Source organism: Sarcophilus harrisii, chromosome 3 (assembly GCF_902635505.1).
Source record: "Sarcophilus harrisii chromosome 3, mSarHar1.11, whole genome shotgun sequence".
Lineage (NCBI taxonomy): Eukaryota > Metazoa > Chordata > Mammalia > Dasyuromorphia > Dasyuridae > Sarcophilus > Sarcophilus harrisii.
The window spans coordinates 597,100,105-597,124,779 of NC_045428.1; the positions used below are offsets into that span (position 1 = coordinate 597,100,105).

Below are 24,675 nucleotides of genomic sequence, written 5' to 3' on the forward strand. Positions count from 1 at the left end.
TGACATAATTACTTTTGTCACTTTTTCAGGTGCAAGAATATTCCATTCTGTTCTTATTCCACAAATGGTTTAGTCTTAGATTCTAAACTTGCTTTGCCTTGCCTTTCATTTCCCCCCTTTTTTTGCATTTCTCTTGTCTCATCTTGCTTTTCTCTCTTTTCCCTATTTTGTCCTCCCTTCCTTTATTAGGAAGTTTTGTATTTTTTAATTTATAACTATATATAAGCAGGTAGTATAAAATGGAGATTCATGATATCATAGGCCATTCTCTTCTTTTGTTCTGTTGTGAATATATAAATGCACAATATCCTTGCTTTTTTGCCCCTGGAGAATGAAATAATTCTGTACCAAATTCTTGATATGTTTGTTCAATTCAGATAAAAGTGAGGTTTCTCCATTCATATTCCACCCCCATCCCCTTTTCTCTATCTTTATATATTCTTTCTTTGACCGAATCCCAATTATGTGGAATAACAAGTTCCAAATTCTCTTCTTTTTCCACTACTGTACTCCACCATCTAGCCTACTTTTCTTTTTTTCCTTTTAAAAAGCCTTAGAATGCAACCAACTGATCAATTTTCTTGTTTTGTGATGTGTCTTTATACCTAAATCCTTTTTGAAGATTTTGAAGCTGAGAATTCTTTTCCCCCTCTCTCTTTATTAGGATTATATATATCAGGTTAATGGCAGAATTTTATATTCATAGGTTTCATTCTGGTCTTGTATTTTTCCCCCCAAAATTTCTACACAGTTATAGTCTTTGCAGGAGAAATGCTTAAAAGTTCTCCATTCTAACAAAATGGCTGACTACATATTTTATCTGATTCCTATGAGCTCTCATATCACTACAAAACAGAGATTATTCTCCAAAGATAAAGTAACTTTAATTGTTCCAAGGTCTAAAACACAAAGAATCTAAAAGAAAGTTTAAAAACCCCAGAAACTGATGTGTTGCTGTCCCTGAAATCTCTCAGCATGTCTTTTTCACCTCTAGTGCTACTGTGATCAAGGCTGCACTTCAATGGCAGATCAATGGACATGTCCTGGGCTTTCACCCACAGCCACTTCTGCATCAAGTTTTCGCCCTCTGTCTTCTAGTGATATAAAGACCATGTTTCCAGGCTGCACAAGTTTGTTTGAGAATCTTTCAAAAGCAAAATCTTGCTGGATCTGAATCCTCACCAAGTCTATATCCTTGACAAATTATTTACCCTGAGTTTGGTTTCCTCAACTCTAAAATGGGAATGAGAATTTTTTTTTTTTTACATTCCAGTATGTTTTTTAGAATCAAAGGAGATAATATTATAAATTGTTTAGCATGCAATCTGAGATATTATATTCTCTATATAGATGCTAGCTGTTATATTATAGCTAATCTTACATTATTGTAATTATTACTAATTTATAACTTTATAAAATGTATTAATAGTACTGCCTTTCTATAACCTTTCAAACATGCGGCTACACTCATGTTTTTATCTTTGCCATTTTTCTGTGTCTTCTATCTGATTTATTTGTTCATTTATATATGTTATTATTGATTCTATGGTTCAGTTCTTACTTAAGAAATGTTAAGTATCCACATGTAGATTTTTACTTTTTCATTTTTTTTAAACTATTTATATTGTTGTGACATATTCATTATTAAGAGAAGTGCCCAGAATAAAGTGTCAGTTCTCCTTCCTTAGCCTCTAACAGCTTCTTTAACAGCTACATCTCTGCTCTCCTGGAACTCAAGAAGGTTCCTCTCCTCTTGGAGTTTCACTAATGACTTGATCTTTGTCATTATGCATTAGTAGTTAAGTGTGGGGAATTGTCAGTCAGTGGGAATTCTTGAAGACATTTTCAGCTGGGACAACAGTTTACTTTTTTAGACACGTGCCTTTTTCCCTTGGCAGACTAATGTCAGTGGTGCTGCCCATGACATGATAATCACACCTCTGAAGATGAATAATTCAGTCCTTATAAATGGGATCTGCCTGAGCCATCACATATGCACACACAAGTACAAAGTGACATAATCTGTTTGTTTCAGTCCTTTCCTCCATCCTAGAAGCCCAGAACAATCAGGTGAGTGTCTTCTTCTATCTCAGTTCTACATCTAGGGCCTTAGAAGCAGAAACTTTTTTTCCAGAAGAAAATTAGAGAGTTTAGAGTGTTGTTCAGGCCCTGTCTTTTTGGGGACAAGAAAGACACCTTGAAAAGGCTGTGGAACAGGCCTTGGAATTTTCCTTTGGAATCTTATTGTGTTCCTGTCTTTTTTGATATTCGCTCCCCTCCTCCATGACTTCCTCATGACTCTCACAAGTGATTTTTCAACAGCCTATACCAGTTGTCCCTGGCTTGAGAGGAACTTGGATTTTTAATTAACATATTGTGAGGAGCACTTTTTTTTAAATCCCATTCTCCTGATTTTACTTTTCTAACATTTTGGGCTTTTACAGTTGCTATTTATGTCTTCTCTAGATTCTGAGAATTATATCTTTCTCATCAGAATGAAACTTTTGTTTTACTTCACCCTCAAGTCCTTGCTCTTTGTCTCCTCTTCCTCCTTCTTCCTTTCCCTCTCCTTTTTTCTTTTAAGTTTGTCTCTTCTCCTGAGCTGCTCTGATTGATATCTATTGCCTCTGATTTTCCTGCTTTGAAGAATCTTTAAAACCTTTGTCTTTCTCCTGTATTTGATATTCTCCTTTTTCTTCTATTATTTATCCTAGCTCTTAATCTTAAAAAGGTTCAAGAGTCATAGTTTCTGGATATTTATTATATCATTTGTTAATAAGGTTAGTTGGTTACTAATAAAAGGTTGGTTATTTGAAAGGTATATATGTTTACATGCTCTTCAAAAAAGTAGGTAGACTATCAAATTAGCACTCAAATCCAACTAGTTAATGTGATTGGAGGTAGCTAATATTAAAATGAAAGGTTGAGTATCTCTTGTTTAGGAAAAGTATTTCTATACCATATTACCCATAGATTTAGGCTATCAATTCCAAAAATTCCTCTGAGCCTGAGCAGAACAGGTTGGGCTTCCCTATTTTAGATGAAATTCATTGTAAAATTGGGTGTAGATTGACTGGGAGTGAAGAGAGTTAATCTCATTATCAATAACCTCTTTCTGAAGAAGTAGTGAACTTTTAAAGGACTTTAGAAAGAAGTATGAGAAATAATCCCATTAGATTAGAGAAAAGTGAAATCTAAGTCCTCTCCTCAAATCAAATCATTACTTCTATCTTCTCACTATAGGTAAGTGGTTCTTTACCTCTAATTATAATCATTTGTAAATCTGAATCTTTTTATTTTTGTTTCCTTGTTCTATATCCTAGCTTTCTACATCCATTTCTTAGGTTTCAATTTTCTAATTTGTTTCCTTCTTGGTATTACCCTAATTAATTTTCATAACTCTATGGAAACAAAACCCCAATTCATTGCTCACAAAAGGGAGAGCTCTGAATGTTTTCACAAATTGGCTATTAATAATCATTTCTTACACCCAAGATATAGTTAAATTCCCATCTTTTGTTAAGAAGCCTTTGCTGATTGACTCAATACCTAAGCTTTCTCTCTCTTTGATATATCTATTTTTTTTCTTATTTCTGTATCTAATTATTCTTTTACTAAATGTGTCTTTTCATATTTTCTCCCTCAATAAACTTGAACTTCTTTAAAAGAGGGGCTGAATTTTATCTTTCTTTTTTCCTTGGAATTTAGGTTCAAACCTATCATATACTCATATTGCCATCTTGCATTTCTAGTGATTTTCTTTTAAAAATTATTTTAGCGTATAAGAAACTTCTCATTGGCGATTTGTATAATTTAGATTTTTAAAAATTGCTTTGCTTTAGAGCAATCCTTTTTCTGAAAGTATACTTATGGAATAAGCTTTGCATGCTTCATGTTTAAAAATAAAAATAAAATTCTCTACAAATGAGGAGTGTGGATGAACTCTTTGTCCTATGCTAAGAAAGATCATTTTTTCCCTATCTCCAATCCAGGATTTTTTTCCACTCTCATGTCACAAAGAGAGGGACATCAGACATTAGGACTGGCCTTTGACTAGGGTCCTAGCAAATTGAAGTTACTTCTCATTTGTTCATTCCTTGGCCTTCTGGTGCACTGGGAATTCTCTATGTACCAAAGCTCCTTTAAACAATGAATAAAATTCCTCCCTAATCACAATTTCACAAAAATCCATTCATCAATACATGCAAGGCTGACAAACTTTCATAATTACAATTTCCATCTTGCCAATAGTGTGGTGTTGAAGTCTTGATCACCCACTTCTTGACTCTTCCTAATGTCCCCTTTCTTCCTCTCAGAGAGTCTTCAGGAACCACCACCAGATATAAAGGCTGAGACAGAATTCTGACTTCTTAAATGGTGTATATCCCACCAGAAGTCCTCCCTATTCTTTGTGCTAGCATAAGTATTAGGGAGTCCCATTTTTGTATGTCTTTTACAACTGCTGTTGCCACTGGATTGCAATATATATGGAATGTTGCTTTTTGGACATGAAACCTTTTAAGAAAGGGCTGTGTTGAGGTTCAGGAGGAGACCCCAAAAATTTAGAGGGTCACAGACCAGTATGTCAAAGTGACTCAAAAGAATTTGCTTAAAACCATTTCCAAGTCAAGGAGTAAAGTTTATTGCAATTGTAACACCAATTGAAGCAGGTTAAGTTCCAAAATAATTTAGCAAAGAACTAGGACCAAGATAAATTTTATAGGAAAAAGAGAACTCAGGTGTTTCATGTCACTGATATGCTAATTGTAGAGTGGTCTTAGAGATGAACGTGAAGAGTGGTTTGGTTTTCATCTCATTATTATCTCAGAACATTTTATTACTTACCAACAGATTGATGTCTGGCAGTCATCTCTGTTTGTGGAACTAGGGACTGCCAAGGCCCATTGGTCTCAGGGCTATTGCTGTATTTCCCCTAGATGCTGTATCCCATCATTCCCACCTTAAGACCCAAATGCATTTGGGACAAAGGGATGGAGATCTCATCTTTTGAAGCTGCTTCAGGCTGATAAGGAGCATAGAGATCATGACCAGTAGGGTCCAGACTGAGGAGGGGAGACATGTGTCTTGTAGGTGGCAGCAGCAGCATCCAGGGCAATGCTGAGTGTCAGAATCAGGTATCAGATGATATTCAGAATGGACAAGTAGTTGGACGTTTGTGGCTTGGAGTCTGGAGGACAAATTTCACAAGTAGATTAAAAGTGTAGTGATCAAAAATGAGAGGAAAAAAGATTAATTAAAAGTGGAATTAGTATGGAGTTAGTAAGAAGGAACCCTATCCAGAGGAAAACTTGGGGGGGGGGAGTGGGGAGTGGAAGGGTGATGAGACTCTCATGAATGCCTCACAAACAGACAGCTTTTCCTAGAATAAACACCAGAGAACATTTTTCTCAAAATCCCTGATTTTGTCTCCTCAAAGGAGTAGGGCCAGTCAATAAAACAGTGGCCTTATACACAATAAAAGGACTGCTCAGATGGCCTACAATGCAAGCTCCATAATGTTTCAAAGGCATTAAGCATTGGGTAGAATGGATGACAGAGTGGAGATGATGCTTAATCTTAAAGTGCCTCAGGTTTAGAGCTTCACTCAGTAAAGTGCTGAGCAGCCAAAATGAGGTATGATCTCCTGTGGCAAAAATTCTGAGCCTTCTCAGTCTTATAGAGAAGGCTTTTACCCAATTAGTAAAGGGGTCAACAAAAACCCAAAGCAGTTTGAAGCTCTGCAAGGTAGCATATGTGTAAAATCCATCTGCCAATCCTCCCCTAAATATATACCCCTCCTCTAGATGGGCTTCAGAATCAGGGGGTGGAGGAGTTTAAAAGCCCTTTAGGGATCTATTTGGGCACAAACTGGGCAGGCTGGACAGACCTGTCTAATTATTTCTTCTAGCTTTGATTAGAGTTCCTTTAAAACTGCTTTTACTATCATGATTAGCAAATTTCATTCAGCTGAATATATTTTCTTTTTTTTCTCTCTCACCCCTTCTTCTATGTAGTTCTCTGCTACAGTCAGAGAAGGAGAAAAAAGGGAAGAAGTAGAAAGAGACTGTCTTTCCTCTATGCACTATGCTCCTAGTCCTGGGGTTGAATTTTCTTAATTTACTTTACATACACACACAAATTATTTATCTCAACTTTGGCATTGTATGTTGGTCACATTTAAAACTCCATAAAGTTATCAAATATGAAGCAATTATATCTAATAAAGCAGTTAACATTCATATAGCATTTGTTTTATACTAAGCACTTTTGTAATCATGTGATCTTTACAGAATGAATCATTATTATTTCTCTTTAGAAATCATAAAACTGGGCAGAGATAAAATAATTGACCATGAATTACGAAGTTAATACATTTCTATGACTGAAACACAAAATGGTGGACTTACCAAATGCACAGGCTAACTGGCTTTCTCACCTCACAGTGCCATGCTGGGTGCTGCCAGGGGCACCCAGATCCTTCCCCGGCAGTTGCTGAACAGAACTTGCTGAAGGCTGGGGTAACTGGTGCCAGGATCTCACTTTGATGGTAGTTTCAGGTTTTAGAGGATGCTGACCATGAGGCCTGACCCCCACTCCATCCCCATTCTCCATCCAAGCTGCATTGGGGAAGTGTTTGGGCAAGGTTGTGTGGGATCCCATGACTATTGCTGCTTCCCTAGTGTCTACAGATGAAGCAGAATTTGAATTTCCCTACAGTTCTTTAGAATCCTCTTTTCTTAAATGACAAGGGTTAAAAGAGGATCATGGGCAAAATCAATCTTGTTAGCAATCCCCACAATTGAGATGCACTCAAAACTCTGGGGAGTGGACCATGTTGAGTGATCGGGGTTGTGGAGAGGGTCCCTTAATGCTGTCTGGAGTACTTTCCCAATAGTGCAGAAGGAAAATCCAGACAAAATAGGAGTAGAGGAAGGGTTAGCAAAAAGTTCCTATTTACCTAGTTTGTTTTTTCTTTTCTTTCAGAATGGGGTAAATTCCTGGAATTATATCTATTGTTTTGGGAATTTTTCTTTCAATCTTCAAATGACTAATTGCCAAACTCCTTAATCATTGCTCTGAAAACCTTGAGAATCTGCTAAAATGTTAGATTAGCAGTTCTATAATTTTAATTTACTTACTTTAAATCTGTAGCCCCCAGTTTGACCAGAAAAAAGTTAGGCTTTTCCCCCCTTTTTAAAGAAATCTTTGCTAGCTTTCTAATTACAGAATAGAAGTTTTTTCTTGCTGCTTGCATTTTAAATCTTTCTAGGTAACAAAATCTAGCTCACAGAACAACCATGACACTGGCATTCTGCACAGAGACAGACAGACAAAAATGACATGGAAGAGGACTGACCCATCTTTGCCTAAAGCCATGAAATGTCTTTGCCAAAAGCCATTTTACAGCACTCGTCTCCTCTGAAACCCCAGAGAAGGTGGAAAGGTGACAAAGGTTCCCCTCAGAACTTTGCCAACAATTGCAAAATTTCTGAGTCTGGGTGTCCCAGTCAAGGAAAATTTGCTGAGTGTGTTGAGTTCCACTCAAGACCACCCATACAAGCCTTCTACAATTTGCTTGGGGTGTCTCAACTATAGGATTTAAGGAAGAAAAGAATGGGTACTTAACTTTACAAGGAGTGGATGAAGCCAGGGGAGGCCAGACTTTCCCTATACATCCCATTAAATGTTGAGGAGTCATAAACCAGTTTTGCAAGATATTTCAATAGAATTTGCAGACTTGAACTCATCTCCAAGTCAAGGGGCAAAATTTATTGTAATTAGAATGCCAATTGAACCAGGCTAAGTTCCAAAAGAATTTAACAAAGAACCAGGAGCAAGAAGATAAATATAAAAGAAAAAGCTACAGGGATCAGGTGCTTCATGTCATTGACAGGCTAATTTTATGGCTTAGAGGTAGACTTGAAAAGTGATTTGGTGTTCACCTCATTATCTCTGAAATTTTGTTATTACTGACCAAGAGATTGTTATCTGACAACCAGCATTGTTTGTGGAAATACAGCACTCCAAGGCCAGGTGACCTAAGGGCTACTGCCACATTTCCCCTAGTTGTATTCCATCAGCTGGATATTGGAGAAACATTGTACCTAAAGAAAAAAAAAAAACAAACTAATGCTTGAATTGGACATTCCTTTTCCAGTGAGTGGTACCTAAGGTATTTTCAAATAAGTTTATTCTTCCCTTTTTCAGAACTTTTTCACTTGCAGTTGGCAGATCCAGCTGGTGATAAGATTGCCCCAACTTTTTCCTGGAACCAAGATTAAAATTTCCCCAACAGTTGGGAAATAAGATGACCGCAATTTCTCTGAGACCACATAAGAGTGAAAATGCAACCAGCCCATCAGAGATGGACCACCTAGGTAACTTTTCTTATCCCAACCAGACTTTCTCACTTCAATTCAAGCCCTTTTGTCCTTTGCAGTAGTTTTAATTTCCCTTTAAAATCTCTTTGCTTGAATGATTCTATTTCAAATTTTTTAGACTAAAATGTCCTCAAAATGAATAAGACAAAGTTATAGAAATCTTCCTAAATGAGGTGAGAACAATGATTTGTTTTTTTAATTGGAAGAATGTCTTCCATGTTTCTGGGAGAAAGCCTGCACATGAATTCTTCTTTGGAACTTATTATTTTTTCTCCTTTCAAATACATCTGTACTGGTAGGTCTGATCAGATAGTTTCAAATATATACTGGATTTTCAGAAACTCCAATTTTACAATACATCAAATATTGGAGAGCTGGGTTTTGACCCCCCAAATAAATTGAGATTTGGAGATGATGTCATGAGGTTTCTAAGAAGAATATGTAACTCTAGATGTTCCCTAAATCAAAAGGCAAAGATTATATTATTGTGCCATTGACTAGAGGACCTAAATTCTAAAGGAGAGTTTTAGGTATTGACTGGCTAAATTCTCCACTAGAACTCCCCATCAATAAAGGGGAAGACACCATTAGGTATAATAAGTTCTAATGAATTTACTGTCATAAGTCATAGGTTCCTAATGAATGAATCCTCAACTCAATAATGTAGGCTAATCACCTAAAAAGTTAGCAGGGGCTTGAGGTACAGGTATATTCTTTTATAGGAGGGAAATTGCCTTGGGGTTGACATCATAATTCTGATTGCATATAGACTCTAGGATTTGCTAATGAATGAAAATGAACAAAAAATTCAATCCAGGCCTACCACAATAAAGGCCTACTTAGGACAACAAAAGACCAGGCTTTTTGTTATCCTAAGTAGGCCTTTATTGTGGTAGGCCTGGATTGAATTTTTTGTTCATTTGATGAACAATGAACCTGATGAAAATCAATAAGTAGATATAATCGATGCTACTTGCTGCTTGCCCCAGGGAAGAGCTTTACATGCAATTTTTTTTTTTTTTTTTTTTTTTTTAACAATAATTCCTCCTCTCTTTATCCAACAGTTCTCCCTAAGGCCCATCTAGACATTGCGTCTTTTGCTAAGGTCTTACTCACCTTCTGCAGTTCCAGTCTGAATCCAGGATAGATTAGACAAAGATTAGCGTAATCTTTTTTGAAGGAGATTCTACATCATGAACAATCAAAGAATACATGGAGTACATTGAAATTTATGGTGAAACATTTTATAACCTGCCTGGATAGATTAATTAGAATTACTTATAAAATTTTTAATCTTTTTTTTTTCTCCTGTTATTACATGACTTTGTTCTTCCTCCTTGCCCTTCATTCTCTAAATGAATCATGACGTCATGGAGGTGGTGCTGTGACTTTCAAGTGAATTTGACCTAAGTGAGAGAGTTCTACAAAGTCACCAGCCTCTCTTTCTCCTCTAGAGCTAACAGGGCCCAGGGCAAAACATAGCTCAGTCACTGCTGAAGACCCTGTTGAAATAAGGACCATTCAGTGATTAAGGGTAGGTAAGAAATGAGGCAAACAATGATTTCATTTAGCAATACAAATACATAGAGCCTTTTGAATTAGATAAATTGAGATAGCTAAACAGGATTTTGTAAATGAAGATGGCCAGCCAAAGACATGGATTGTTCATTTGGAGAGATCTTTTATTTGAAGCAACTGTCTCTCTGTTCATAGTTATTTCTTTTTTTGTTGTTTGTTTGTTTTTGTTTGTTTATCATTTGTTTTGTTTTTGTGTAAATTTATTTTATCCTGGGACATGAGAATTTAAAATTAAAAGGTTTTCTCCCTTGAGTTTCTAGTGAGCATAAAAGGTATCAAGGATATTTCTTCTTACCTAGATTATAAACTATCAGCAACTTCTGTTTGTATTATGGATTGATAATTTTGACAGAATTCTTTTGATAAGGTTCAGCACAGGGCAGGGAGTTGTGGGAACCCCTTTCTGGTTGGCACGGGTCCTTTGTAAATAAATTTACAAACCCCAAAAGTTACACTGGCAAAAGAAGCTTATTATTAGAACTAAGAAGTTAGCTTTTGCTGGCTGACTTCCTTAGTGGTAGGTCCAGACAGAGAAGTAAATATCTAGCAGAGGAGTCCTGGCAGAGAGAGAGAGAGAGAAAGTTTCTAGCAGAGAAATCCTTTAGCAGAGAAATCCCAATAGACAGGTAAAGAGGGGTATAGTCCTTTTGGGAAGTATGAGAGAGACAAAGAGAGGTTAACGCTGAAAAAGAGAATGTCTTTCAGCAGGTAGAGGATAACAGCTATGCCAAGTAGAGAGAGGTTCCTTGGCATGGCATGTTAGGTTCTCTGCAAGGGATTGGACTGAAGGAAACTTTTTTTATGGGCAGCTCTTGGTGGGGAATGGGAGCAGTTTGGGATGGAATCAGAATAGAGAATCTTGGAATTGATTGAGTGACTCTGGATCAATCTCCAACTCAATAGAGTTGGATAGAAATCTTGATCTCCTGCTTGGGCTAAGTAGCTAAGTTCTAGACTCAACTAGTCCCACCCAGATAATGAAATGAAACCACTTTATCTTGATTCCCTGGGGCAGGTCTCTCAGGGGAGAGCTTCTCTGAGGAAGTTTCCCAAGCTTTCCCTCCAAAGTCTGAAAGAGTGAGAGTTTTGGGGCTCCCCTCATCACTTTTACTTTTATTCTGATCTTCCAAATGCAAAGGCTGAAAAGAATGAAAACTCTTTAGATGAATGATTCAATTATTTCCTATGATTGTATCTTTATTCCCAATTCTGAGCTGTGTGTGTGTGTGTGTGTGTGTGTGTGTGTGTGTGTGTAGACAGAGAGAGAGATACAGAGACACACCACTTAGTGGAGAGACAGAGAGACAAAGAAACTTGAGAGACAGAGACAGATAGATTCATCCACAGAGACATAGAGACAGAAACAGAAAAGAGAGAGGCAGAAACTAATAGAGAGAAGGCAGAGATGGGCATTCTTTCACCTTCTTTAGAAATTTATGACAGTAAAAACTATCAGATATATTGACTCAAGTAATATCTGTTTAATGTGAATTTTCAAATTATAATTCTGTGTTTTTACTATGTTTTCTATAGAAATATTAGTGTATTTTTATATAGCAATTTTCCTTCCTAGAAGTGTAAACAACTAAGACAATGAAATTAACAGACAACTATACCCCCAGATCTGTCTATCTCTGTGTATTTCTGTCTTTTTCTCTATCTCTCTGTCTCTGTCCCTGTGTCTTTCTGTCTGTCTCTCTTTCTCTTGTCTTTCTCTCTCCTCCTTCTCTTTCTTTGATATTTCCATCTTTTCCTCACTTTCTCTTTGTATGGGTAAATAGTGGTGCTTTGCCTTTATTACATTTTAGTATTTAAATATCTGATTCTGCTCACCACCAAAAGAAAATTTAGAAAATGCAATCAAATTGATCAAGACTTGTTTTAATTTCTCAATAGAAAATTGTTTCCTAGAATAATATTAGAAAAAAATCCCTTCTTCCCTCTCCCTCTGTTTTTTTCTTTCTATCCCTTCCTTCCTTCCTTCCTTCCTTCCTTCCTTCCTTCCTTCCTTCCTTCCTTCCTTCCATCCTTCTTTCCTTCCTTTTTTGCTTTCTTCATCTCTCTTTGTCTCTGAGAACAGTTCTACTTCAGTCAATGGGAAAATTATTTTCTTGATTTAGTTCTAGGTATTGTCTTCTTCATCCAGACAGGAGCAGGTATACTGGGTAATTTCTTTCTCCTTTGCCATTATACCATCACTTTGCTTAATGGCAACAGGCTGCGATCTATAGACTCCATTTTTTTCCACTTGGCCTTGGCCAACTCCATCGTGCTTATTTCCAAGGGAGTTCCTCAGACAATGGCTGGTTTGGGGCTGAAAGATTTCCTGGATCATGTTGAGTGTAAGCTGATTCATTTCCTCCATCGAATTGTCCGTAACGTTTCTCTCACTATCACTTGCTTTCTGAGTGGTTTTCAGATTATCACCATCAGTCCCTTCACCTTTTCCATTTGGTCAAAGCTCAAAGCTCAAGTCTCAAATTATATTGTCCCTTCCTGCCTTTTATGCTGGATCCTACACATTCTAATAAATGTCTATACATTTGGAAATATGCAGAAGTATACAGAACAAAGTAATAACACGAGGATATGGAATATAGGATTTTGTTCACACTTTTCTCCAACATCATTTAAAGTCTCTGTATTTGTAATTTTGTTCTCTGTTTCTGATTTCCTTTGTGTGGGATTTATGGCCATAGCAAGTGGCTATCTGGTGCTACTCCTGCAAAAACACCATCAACAAGTCCAGCATATTCACAGTTCCAGCCATTTGTCAAGAAGATCTATTGAGACTAAAGCCACCTACACTATTTTGGTGTTGGTGAGCACCTATGTCTCCTTCTACTTAGCCAATGCTATTTTGTCATTTTTTCTCTTTTTTGGGGATAAATATTATGAGTGGTTGATTCCTATATCAGCCTTCTTGTCCGCATGTTTCTCAGCCATTAGCCCATTTGTGCTTATCAGTTCAGATTCCCACATTCTCCATCTTTTTTACTCCATTTGGGGAAATAAAAGATCCCAAGATTCTCCTTTTCCTAGATGGTTCCTTACCCAACATTCTATTTCTACTTTTAAGAGTGAATGCAGTTAAGAAATCATAAAAGTAGATCAGTATAGAATAAAATCAAAGAATCATATGGCTTAGAAATTAGAAGGAACATTAATTATAACAGTAATCATCATCATGATCATCATGTCTACATTTTATTTTTTTGGTGTCCTTTAATCATGAACTTCCATATTTCATGCCCTATTTCACTCCTATTTTGAACTCTACTCCTGGAAATGTTTATTTAACATTCTTCTCCTTTTGAAATTATTTTTGTCACAGAATTTAATGGATATTGAGAAAAACAGTTTGTACTGACAGTGGAGGGAAAGTTGGAAAATGTCTACCAATTTCTTCTATATATTAAGTAAGGGACAAATTGTGTTTTACCTATGGTTACAAAGACAGTTAAGCAATGATATTTGGAGAAAAGAGAGAAAGTTTTGTGAATCTTATCTCTCTAGGACTGGCATAAAAGGTACAATATGTTATAACTAGAGTTTTTTTCCCCTCTGATTCCACATGTTTTTATATTCTTAGACTCTTGCTATATAGTTTATTATAAAACAGATTTTAATTTAGTACAGCCTCTTAAATTTCAATACCAAGTAAACTCAGTCGAAACATTATGAAAAAATCTGATTCTCTTATTATCTGTCTGATTCTGATATTATCAATAAGAGCTATAAGAAGATCATTAATCTAGAAACTCATAATTCACTTGAAACTTCAGAGAACTTGTTTTTAAATATCCTTTGCTACTTCTGTGGATGTGATGAAAACTGCTAAAAACAAGTTAAAGGAAGAATTTTAGAATCTCCTTGTAAAAAAATCATTTTACTTCAAGATTTAATGTTTACCAAAATACAGCTAAGAACGTCTAAATTTTTATTGACTCAATTATAATTAACTTTCCGTGATGCAAGTTAGCAAATTTTACAGTGATATATTGAAGTAATAATTTAATTATGAACTGAAAAATCAAAAGCCAAATATTTTTAAATACTAGAAGTGGCTGAACTCTGAAACAGTTTAGTTTGTATATATAGTCATTTACTCTTATTTCTACAACTACTTACTCAATTTTTCTTCCAATGATTTAGAACTCTAAGTTTTTCAATTAATTCTATTTTTTTCTTTTAGAACTACAATTAATCTAATTCAATTTTTCCCTTAAAAGGTGTTAAACTTATGAAAACATAGGTAATAACACTTCTTATGACTCTAATATAGAAATGAATTTATTTAAAAAGTATAAATTGTATTCCAGTAGCATAAAAAAAAAAAAAAACCCTGGGATGGAATGAGCAAACAATTTGAGTAATTAATGTCAAATTTCATTCAAAGAATTGTCTTATTATTAATGAATTAATGAATTAATTCTCCTATTATTAATAGGACAGGCTCTAGAAATGTGTTTGCCCCATATTAAATAATAAACCTAAGCAAAAACGATTCTTTATTTGAGATAATGTAAGATATTCCCTAACTAACTCTCCTATAGGAAAACTTATGACACTGAAACTCTTTTCAAAAGACAACAAAGTTTTGAACTTGAACTAATTAATAGATTTATATTTTGTTCCCACAAACTTTTGCCTCATTGCTTCATTATTCTTATAACATTTTGAGATATTTCCAAGGATGATAATCTTCTGCATAACCACATAAATATGAATGGCAGATGACAAAGACAATACTAATTTTTGTAATTGTGCAGGGTACAATTATGACTATAATCTCAGAAATTGATGACAGCTTGGAACTTCTATGCCTATATTCTAAACCAATGCAGAGGTGCTCAAATTAATAGCAAGAAGACCATAAGATGCCAGCAATTGGCATGAGTGCAGAATGAAGCATACAGCTTCCCCTTTATACCTCACCATAGGCATATTTTTCTTCGTTACACCTTACACAAATGCCAGAAAACCACAAAGTATAACCAAGGATGTGACATTTCCTTATTCTATTAGTCAAGGTCTATCCTGTTATTTGTTTTCATTTTTGAAAGCATCCTGTCTCAAAATAAAGTATATTTGGTCATGTTAACTGTCAGTAAATAATCTGAATGAGTTCAGGTATCAATTATCAGCTGGGAAACTGACCTTGCCAAGTTCCTTTAAGTCTTTCAAGTGGTCTCTCCTTGCTATGATCTTTCAAAGCTGGCTCCTTATACTCCTCCCCCTTTTTTGTAATCACAATTCATCCAGGTCAATCATGATTGGTTTTAATAGGATAGTTATTATTCTAAGAAAACAAGGAAAACAAAAGCAAAATAAAAACAATAAATAGGTATAACATGAAAGAGTGTAAGAAATCCATTTTAAAAAGGATTAGGTCTGTGAAAAGCATCAATTATAGACTGTGTCACTGGTAGATCAATTCCAGGCATGGACAGAAGTGATTACATGTAAAATATTGATATCTAAAGTAAAATTAGAATTGTGTCAAGTTTCTAAGAGTTGTGTATGTATCTTTTCCCATGATGTACCAGTGTCATTGGTATTGTATAATAAAGGTGTAACAAATCAATGAATTTTGAAAATCACATCTCAATGATATCTTGTTTTCAATACTTCTAGCTCATCTCCTAAGAAGAATACTGATGGTTCTAACAAAAGTAATTTGTTATTCAAATCTTTATCAATATTTTCTTACAACTGCAATGGCAGAGCAACATTTCTGGCTAGCCCAGTCAGCAAACATAGCTATCTGAATTTGAGACTGCAATGCTATAGCAGAAACAGTGGCTGAAACTATTAAAAATGCAAGGGCAGTAATTTTGATTATCGACAAGCCTATAAATCTTTTTGATTTATCTACTGTTTCAGCATTTATGTATGATGAATGTTCTTTTTCTGATTGAAACTAAAAATGCAAAACATTTGTGGAGAATATTGGAAAGGAAGCTTGCTCTATAATTAAGACCTATCTAGCTGTTACCCCGATCCTTGAATGAGTATACAATTTACACAAGTAACATTCCATTGATATTCAGATCTCCTCACATAAGGTTGAGGCATTTTTTTACATTTTCTCAATCACCAGTGTAATTAATTACAAAGAAAGCATGTACTGGTGCTACACACCATTCATGTTATCCATGCATGTCACATATATGTCCTACCAAGGAAGAAAAGGGAATTATATTCAATATCTTTCTCTAATCTCCCCACACATCTGGATGGATAAAATAGCCACCATTACAAGGAACACGAGTTCAGATCTGTTGGAATGGCTTTGAGCCATGACAAAATCACTTTCTTGATATGACAGAGCCTTTAACTGTTCCCATGCAGAAATCTCCTTCTTCGACATTGCCCCATTCAGTCTTCTTCACTTTCCTTGAAATTTCATTTTCTGAAGTTGGGTGGTCAGTCATGGTATATGCTGTGACATTTTTCTCAGATATCCACATTGGTCCTGTGTATAATTCTGGAAAGACATAAGTAAATCCTCTTCCCTACGTTAATAATGGATTGGGACCTTTCTGGTTTTGGAATTTTTTTTCCCTGTTAATGGATCTTTCCACATTACCTGGTCTGCCAGCCTTTTTTCTTCTGAAAAGTGTTTTTTTTTGTTGTTGTTGTTTATGGTTTTTTTTGCGGGGTTACACCCATCTTTATCCATTGTCAAAAAGTATAAGGTATATAATGTTTTTGAAAGTTTTCTTTGTGGGCATACTTGTGTATATTCCCCCTTTATGTTTATCAAGCATGATTTTTATGTCTTTATTGCAATGTTCTACAAAAGCTTGAGCAGTAGAGTCATATAAAATTCTGATAAATAAATTTTGAAAATCTGTATATGATTAGTAGAACAGAATTCATTAAAAGCTTTTCTAGTATAAGCAGGGGCATTGTTTGTTTTGATCTGTTTAGTAACATCAATATGGGCAAATGCCCAAATATGCCTTATTATTAATTATTATTTAATTATTAATAATATAATTAATAATATGTTTGACAGCCTCACCTGTTTGTAATGAGGCAAAAGCAAAGGAAGAATAAATGTCTATTGTGACATGAACAAGACAGTTTTATAAATTATTTTTGTATTACTTTGAAAACTTTAAGAAACAATTCATACACACATATGCATCCAGCAATAAATAGATGATTGAGCCAAATATTCATTTACCTACTTATTTAGAATATAATAAACACATACTTTCAGGATGAAAACTACAAGTTCTGACATACTTGAATTTTATTCATGCTTTCTATTGACCACTTGCTCCAATTATTAAAATTTTCCATAAGAGAATAAAAGTAAGGTTATTATTATAATAACATCAAAACTGGTCTTTCAGGCCTCAGTCTGAGAGCACATACAACTAATCATGTAGCAACAATTCCACTTCATAGCTAGACTCAGAAATAATAAAGTGGGTTTCTATTTAAAGGAACAAATGAGGAAACTGAGTCAGAAGCATCCCATCTTAAGCAGAGGTCAAGGCTATTCTCTCAACTCTTGTCTTGTCTCCACCTGTAATATCAAAATCACATTCCTCTGGGTAACTTGTGGCATATTTCTCTGGTGGATTACTGAGTTGATGATCCATCAGACAATCATGGTTGGATTCATAATTCCAAACCATATCAGTTACAATGCCACAAAAGTTCATCTTGAATGGCAAGTTTCATTAATTAAAGATTAAAGTGGGTTTAGCTCTCAAGGATCACATATTCTAATGAGTACTAGCTATTATCTTACATTGATAACAGTAAGAGATTCATGCCAGAAAGTTCATAGCTTATCTTGATATCTGAGCAGATGGTTTTAAGTTCAACATTGCACAAATAATTTTGCTTTAAGATACTCAACACCAATAATTAACGACTCAAGTTTTAGAAATATAAAAAACTTCAAATTATATATTTTCTACAGCAAAAACATGTTCTGTTATTAACCATATTTAAAAAGATAAAGGCATAAACTAGTATTCCAAAAATCTCTTTAAATAATGGGAACAGACATATATTGTATGTTTATTATCTGTTTTTTTTTTTTCACTAAAGCTTTTTATTTATGAAACATGGGTAATTTTTCATCATTGACTCTTGCAAAACCTTGGGTACCAAATTTTCCCTTCTCCTTTCCCCACCTCCTCTCCTAAATGGCAGGTAATCCATGATAAACATGTTAAACAAATACAAACAAACAACAACAGAAAGAGTGAAAATGCTCTATTGTGTTCCACACTCAGCTACCACAGTCCTCTCTCTGGGTGCAGATGTCTCTCTTCATAGCAAGACTATTGCAACTGACTTGAATCATGTCATTGTTGGAAAGAGCCACATCCACCAGAATTGATCATTGTATAATCTTGTTGCCATGTACAATGATCTCTTGGATCTGCTCATGTCACTTAGTGTCAGTTCATGTAAGTCTCTCCAGGCCTTTCTGAAATCCTCCTGCTGATAGTTTCTTATAGAACACTATTATTCTATAGCATTCCTATACCATAACTTATTCAGCCATTCTCCAACTTATGGGCATACACTTAGTTTCCAGTTTTTTTTTTTTTTTTTGTCACTACAAAAAAGGCTGCCATAAACATTTTTGCACATATGGATCCTTTTCCCTCCTTTAAGATCTCTCTGGGATATATATGCTTATCTGAAAGAATGTTGAGGGGTTCTGTAACATCTTTAAGGAAGAGAATGATGGCTAAACTTTTAGCCTTTTGTGCTGAAATGAAATAATTTTGTATGACCTTATTATATTTCTTATCTATATAATATCTCACTTTCCCTGAATTAGAGTCATCAGTAAATACAGTAAGTGTAGAATCAATAGGATAATTCCATATCATCTTTAGCAATATTCATAGATATCTTTCACAAAAGGTGAGTAATTTTATAGGGGGTTTATGATTATCTATTTTACCACTTTAAGTAGAAATGAAAACTCGCCACTCTTCATTCTGAAATATTAATGATGTTACTTGAGTTTTTGTGTATGGTTGATGTATGATTAACAAAAAAAAGTGATAATTTGGAGATATTGTTTGTTTAATTTATTCATTAAATATGCTACCATTATAGTATATAGCATAAAAGTGACAGGAAATTGGTGAGGGAGATGAATCTATTCAAGTATTCCCTGTGATTGATATAGGGCTACAGTAGGGGACATAGGGATACCAAATATTGCCCCTTATACCTTTTCATTAGGAAATATTCTTATTAATTGGGCCTCAGATAAATTTTTCTCTACAAGATGTAGTTCATGTTTTGCCTCTGAAAATGGAGTTCCAGTAGAGGTCAATAAAGTATCTCCTTGTAAAGTGAAGAATAAATGGGAAAGTTGATGTGTAGACATCTATAGCATGGATTGAAATCAATTAATATCATCTCACAATCTTTGAAAATCATTAAGAGTTTATAATGAATCTTATCTCAAGTTTCCTGGGTCAAATTATTTGAGAGTCCACAAGATAGCCAAGATATGAAAAAGGATGTTGTCTCTAAATTTTATCAGGAACAATTACCAAACGTAATTGAATGTAGGGTTTGTTCTAAGTCACATAGTAAGAAATAGAAATTGTTTATGTCTTTGCTACTATATAAAATATCATCCATATAGTGAATTATTTTAGACTCTGGATATTTCAGTCTAACTGATGAAATCATATGACTAACAAAATTTTAGCACATTGTAGCACTGTTTTTCATACCTAGAGGTAACTGTTTCCACTGAAATCTTTGAGCAGGTGCCTGTAGATTTATACTAGAGATGATGAAGACAAATCTAGGCTTATTTTTTTGAAGATGAATAGTAAATTAACAGTCTTTCAGATCAATAATTATCAGGGGCACCATGATAAGGGAAGGAAATTCAAATGAAGGGGACTGATAGTGACCATAGTATCATTTATTGCATGAAGATCATGTCCTAATTTGAACTTCTCAGAGACTAGTTGCTATAGAGCATTTAGCTTCTCCTTTGATAGAGGTCCCTGTTTTCCCCAATCCAGAGTGTCTGACAGTCACTGGATAGAATCCACTGTATGGCAAGGAGAAGCTATGGTGGCCTCTAATTGAAACATGAAAATGACAAAAACTGTTCATAATGACCTTTAAAAAGTATGTAATACATGACTGGAAGGGCTAAATGTACATAATTTCATCTGTTCAAGAAAGTCTCTGCTCCATATATTTATAAGAATGATTTTTTCTAAAACTTAAGATTGAAAATAGTCATTGTTCCCTTCAGGATCTTCCCATCTCAGTATTTTAGAACTTTGTTTTGGTAATGCTACCATGCCTATGCCTCTTGTTCCATATACACAGTAATTACCAATTATTCTCATAAGCAAAGGTGGAAATGTTCAGTCTACTAAATTACATTTAAGCAAGATTGATAATAACAACAGATTTTTAAACAATAAGCATTGTATCAATTCCATTGAGTTAACACTAGGATTCTAACATTCCCCTTGAGTTATCACCTTGTTTCAAGTTCTGGCTCATAACAATTTTCCACTCTTGTTTTTCAGTTTATATTTTATTAACATTCAGGGTAGTAGATGACAAAATAAATCTAGGTTCTATCATATCAGGAAGAACTCATTACTTATTACCTCAGGTAGAACAGAATCTATCAAAACTAATTGTTTCCAATTTTAACATCCATACCAATTTAAATTATTTTAAAATGAACCAATATTTTAGTTTGTGAGATTCCCTAATTCAAGCATTCAAGCAAAATTACTTTTTAATTGTTTTCCTGATTCACCCAAACCTCTTCTATTTGTAAGCCAGGAAAGAAATTCAGTGCCCATTTTTGCTTCATATAGGTTTTTACCGTGAAATTCTTCCTGGAATGTTTCTACAAGCCTGAGTTCTGATAACAAACTTAGAGGTTCCTTACTTGCAGGAATATTTAAAATGGTAATGTACTTCTTTTCCTTTTTCCTAAAAGTTCTAATGCTTTTTCCTTGAGCCACTCTGAAAAAATTACTATTTTGAATGAATTCTACCAGTTCAGTATATATTTTTTTTCAACCCAGCAACAGAGGCTGAATTCTTAGCTCTCAAAAGTTTTTTTTTTTTTTAATTTTTAACACAGAACATAGAGTCAAAGCAGACAAGCACACACACACACACACACACACACACACACAGAAATCTCCTATTTCCAGCTTTACATACAGATTTAAGCATGACATAACAGATTAGTCCTGGGAGTATTCCCTTTATATTTTGGTACTTCACAAAAAAGAAAAAAGAAAGAAAGGTTCTGTTTTATTACACTGGGGTCTCTTTGGGGGATTTTTTCTCTTTTAAAGTAAAGTCCCAAATCCAGAACCAAACATGAGAGGGACTAGAAGTTCTGGTGTGGTACCTATGTTGGGGTTTGGGTCAGGGAATCCCCAAGAAAGTAATGAAAAATCCCAGGTGAATCCCCATCTGTTTTCTTGTTATTTCCCATCTTTCTGAATCTAGGTTTTTTTTCTCCTAAGAACCCAGGACAATGATGTTCCACATATTTTAAAAAATCCTCAATATGTCTTTCAGTTATTTAGCATCCTATTTCTCTAACTACCTTTTCCAGGACTTGTATGTATTGGCTTTTGTCTTTAAATTGAATTTGACCCATTTAAAAAAAAACTTTTACCAGCAACACAGAAGCTTCCTACTTTAAAAAATTCTTTCCCCCATAATCCTGGTGATAATTCTCTTACTCTTTTTTACGTTCCAGAGTCTTTGGTCAAATATTGCTTCCCTTCTTCCATCTCCTTGTTCACAAAGTGCTTTTATCTCTGTCACTGTTTGTGCACCAATTGCAAGTAATTGGTGCGAGTTCTGGACAGAATGATGAGTAAAATAAATATGAATAGGGCCAGGCAAGTTCGAGCTTCTATCTTGAACTGACTTTATTCCTTATAGCTTCCCTTTAATATCCTACCATAAGCATATTTGTGTAATGTATAAGAGAATGGCTAAACAAAATTTGTTATACTTTAGCTGAAGTAAGAAATCAAGGTACCAATCATGATCTCAAACAAAGAAAAACAAAAATAGATCTAATAAAAGAGAAAAGGAATTAAAAGATATAGACAATGAAGTAGAATACCAATTTGCAACATATGGTGAAAATCATACAGGCTCCTAAATTTTAAAAGACAAGCTAAATAATTTATAGGAAAAAATAGTAAAACTCTTATCTATTTAATCTATCTATCTATCTATCATCTATCTATCTATCTATCTATCTATCTATCACCTATCTATCTATGTGTAGAGACCTCAGCAGAAGGAGATAAATCTAACCATTAAATAAACAAGAAAGAAATTAAGGAAAAAATTAAGGCAGTATAGAAAAGAATGTATCTTTTTCTCTGAGATACATGACATCACCTGTGATGACCACATTAGCACCCTGGATACTTTAAAATCAGCCAGTCAGGATAAGCAAAAGTCCTTAATTTTTATTCTTTATCAAAGGGAGAGGAGAGCTCATGGAGATAAGAATCTCCTCTTTCTTCTTCCACTCTGAGCTACCTTGCTCCTCCTACCCTATCCTCTAAATCCTGCCTCAATCTCTCTATAAGCCAAACAGATCAAACCTGCACAGAGTAATGGGCAGGGCCATTCTTTCTCCAAGCATATGCTAATAGAGTATTGACCAATTGGTAATTAGCCTTAAGTACTCAGACCTCAGGGCATCAACTCAGTTTCAGCCCATTACAACAAATATGAAAAATGACCATGTATTAGGGCATAAAAATCTTACAAATATTATTAGTAGCTCTTTTCTCCAAATTTATGTTAATAAATATGAAAATCTAATTGAAATAGATGAATATTTATAAAATATATATATTATCTTGATTAAGAGAAAAGGAAATAAAAAACCAAAATAACCAGCGCAAATTTAGGGTTAGGGTTAATGCTCATTTCTCTCTCTTTTTTTTTTCTCTCCAGGCTTCTTCTAGAGTCATACACATCTTGACTTCTCCATCAAGAGGTCTTAACTCATGATCCTACAGATGAGAACTGCAGATGTCTCAGATACTGGCTGTCATAGTTAACTGTGTTAGCATGAAATGGCTTCCACCTCTTCTTTTTCTTCTTTTTATCTCTCTGGAGAGTTATTAAAAATTATACTTTATTATACAGAAAATGAAAGACCTCAGCCTTCCAATCTGAGAGCTTATCTAACAATATCATGAATAACTACAATAATAATAATTTATATAGTATTTACTAGGTGTCAAGCACTGTATTAAATGCTTTGCAAATATATTATTTGATCTGGTGTTAGCTTCCTTTATTCCCAAAGTGGAAATGTATCTTACAAAGACTCTGTGACCAGGCCAATATGTTGTCTTAGGTTCTTACACAAATATTCTGAAATGATTTCTGCCATTATATTCCTTACAATGTAAGAAACTTACATTCCAATGGAGGAAGCCAAAATATAAAAGGGATCAGGAAGCAGGAGGGAGGAGAGTATGTCCCCTTTGCCAGTCTGCTAGAAAGGAGGTTAAAAAAGACTGGAAAGTTATGTTTAATGTTGAAGAACTAAAAGTCCTACAGAGGGTAAGCATTCTGTTATCCCAAAGTAAGGATTTGAAACACTTCAAAGCAATGCAAAGCAAAGAGAATAAGGAACTCTCGCTTGAAAATCTGTGTTTTCCACTCTTCTACTATGTTTTCATTATGAAGTACCTCAAACAACTGTCATTATTTAGTTTTATAAAGGAGAAAAATGAGACTCAAGTTAGTTGGTTTGGTCAGACACATGAAGCTATTAAGTTCCCAAGGTGGAATTCAAATATAAGATTTCAGAGTATATTTTGCTTCTTACTTTAAGAATATTTCCATTGTAGATTTCTCCAAGGCGAAAAATGAGTGCTATTGTTGCAGTGAATTCCCTGTCGCCTCTTCTTATTTAGGATCCAAGCTTTTCCTTAGTTGATGGTGGGTTTTTTTGTGTGTCAATGGGTGGCGGAAGTCTTGAAAACATAGAAGTTAGAATGATAATTTCTGTGGGCCAGTGATTATTCAGCATCTTTAATTATGTTGGCCCTATGTATGAAATCATAGCTAGTAACTAAAATGGCAGGACAGTGGCTGAAATGAATGGGAGGGAAGGTTTTTTGCAGAGAAAGTTCAAGAAAGGCTTAAATTTCCAGGTCAGTCCAAGGAAAATCCGGAAGGTGCATTCACCTAGGCTTCAGAGTGCCTTTCAAATCTATCCCTCAGGTATCTTGTTGAACTCTCCTTGCACAACTGCAAAAATTTCTCTTAAGTTACTCCCAGATGCAGTTAAAACATTATTCCATACTCACAAGTGATGAGTAATTGTTGATGGGTGTATTATCATTTATCATCAAAAATAACTGATAACGATTTGTACCTGGGGCAAAACACCTTTGAGATCCCTAGAAGTTAATATTCCTTGTCTTGCTGCTGACAAGAAAATCACATCTCTGGAGGCAGAAAGAATATTGAGTGTATAAATAACTTCTATCTGAGCCTTCCATATCCATCCTCTGAATGGAAGAATCCGGTTCTACATCTCAGTAGCAGATACCAGCCTGGTGAGTGTCTTCCTACATCAGGTTTTTTTTGAGTCAAGGACTTTGAGGCAGTCATCACCTCTCTTCCCGGACACAAAAATGGAGACAAAGTGGGTTCCAAATTC

The 24,675-nt window shown here is 34.8% G+C and overlaps 1 protein-coding gene across 1 annotated transcript; it reads left to right on the forward strand.

The window, feature by feature from the left end:
* Positions 1–12,022: 12,022 nt before the first annotated feature.
* Positions 12,023–13,053, forward strand: LOC100933144 (vomeronasal type-1 receptor 3-like; the record flags this gene model as incomplete). Its single annotated transcript, XM_023501351.1, is given in 2 exon segments — positions 12,023–12,071; positions 12,074–13,053. Coding segments are annotated over 2 exon segments (1,029 nt in total), but the record flags the coding sequence as incomplete, so codon positions are not given.
* Between the last annotated feature and the right edge of the window lie 11,622 nt (positions 13,054–24,675).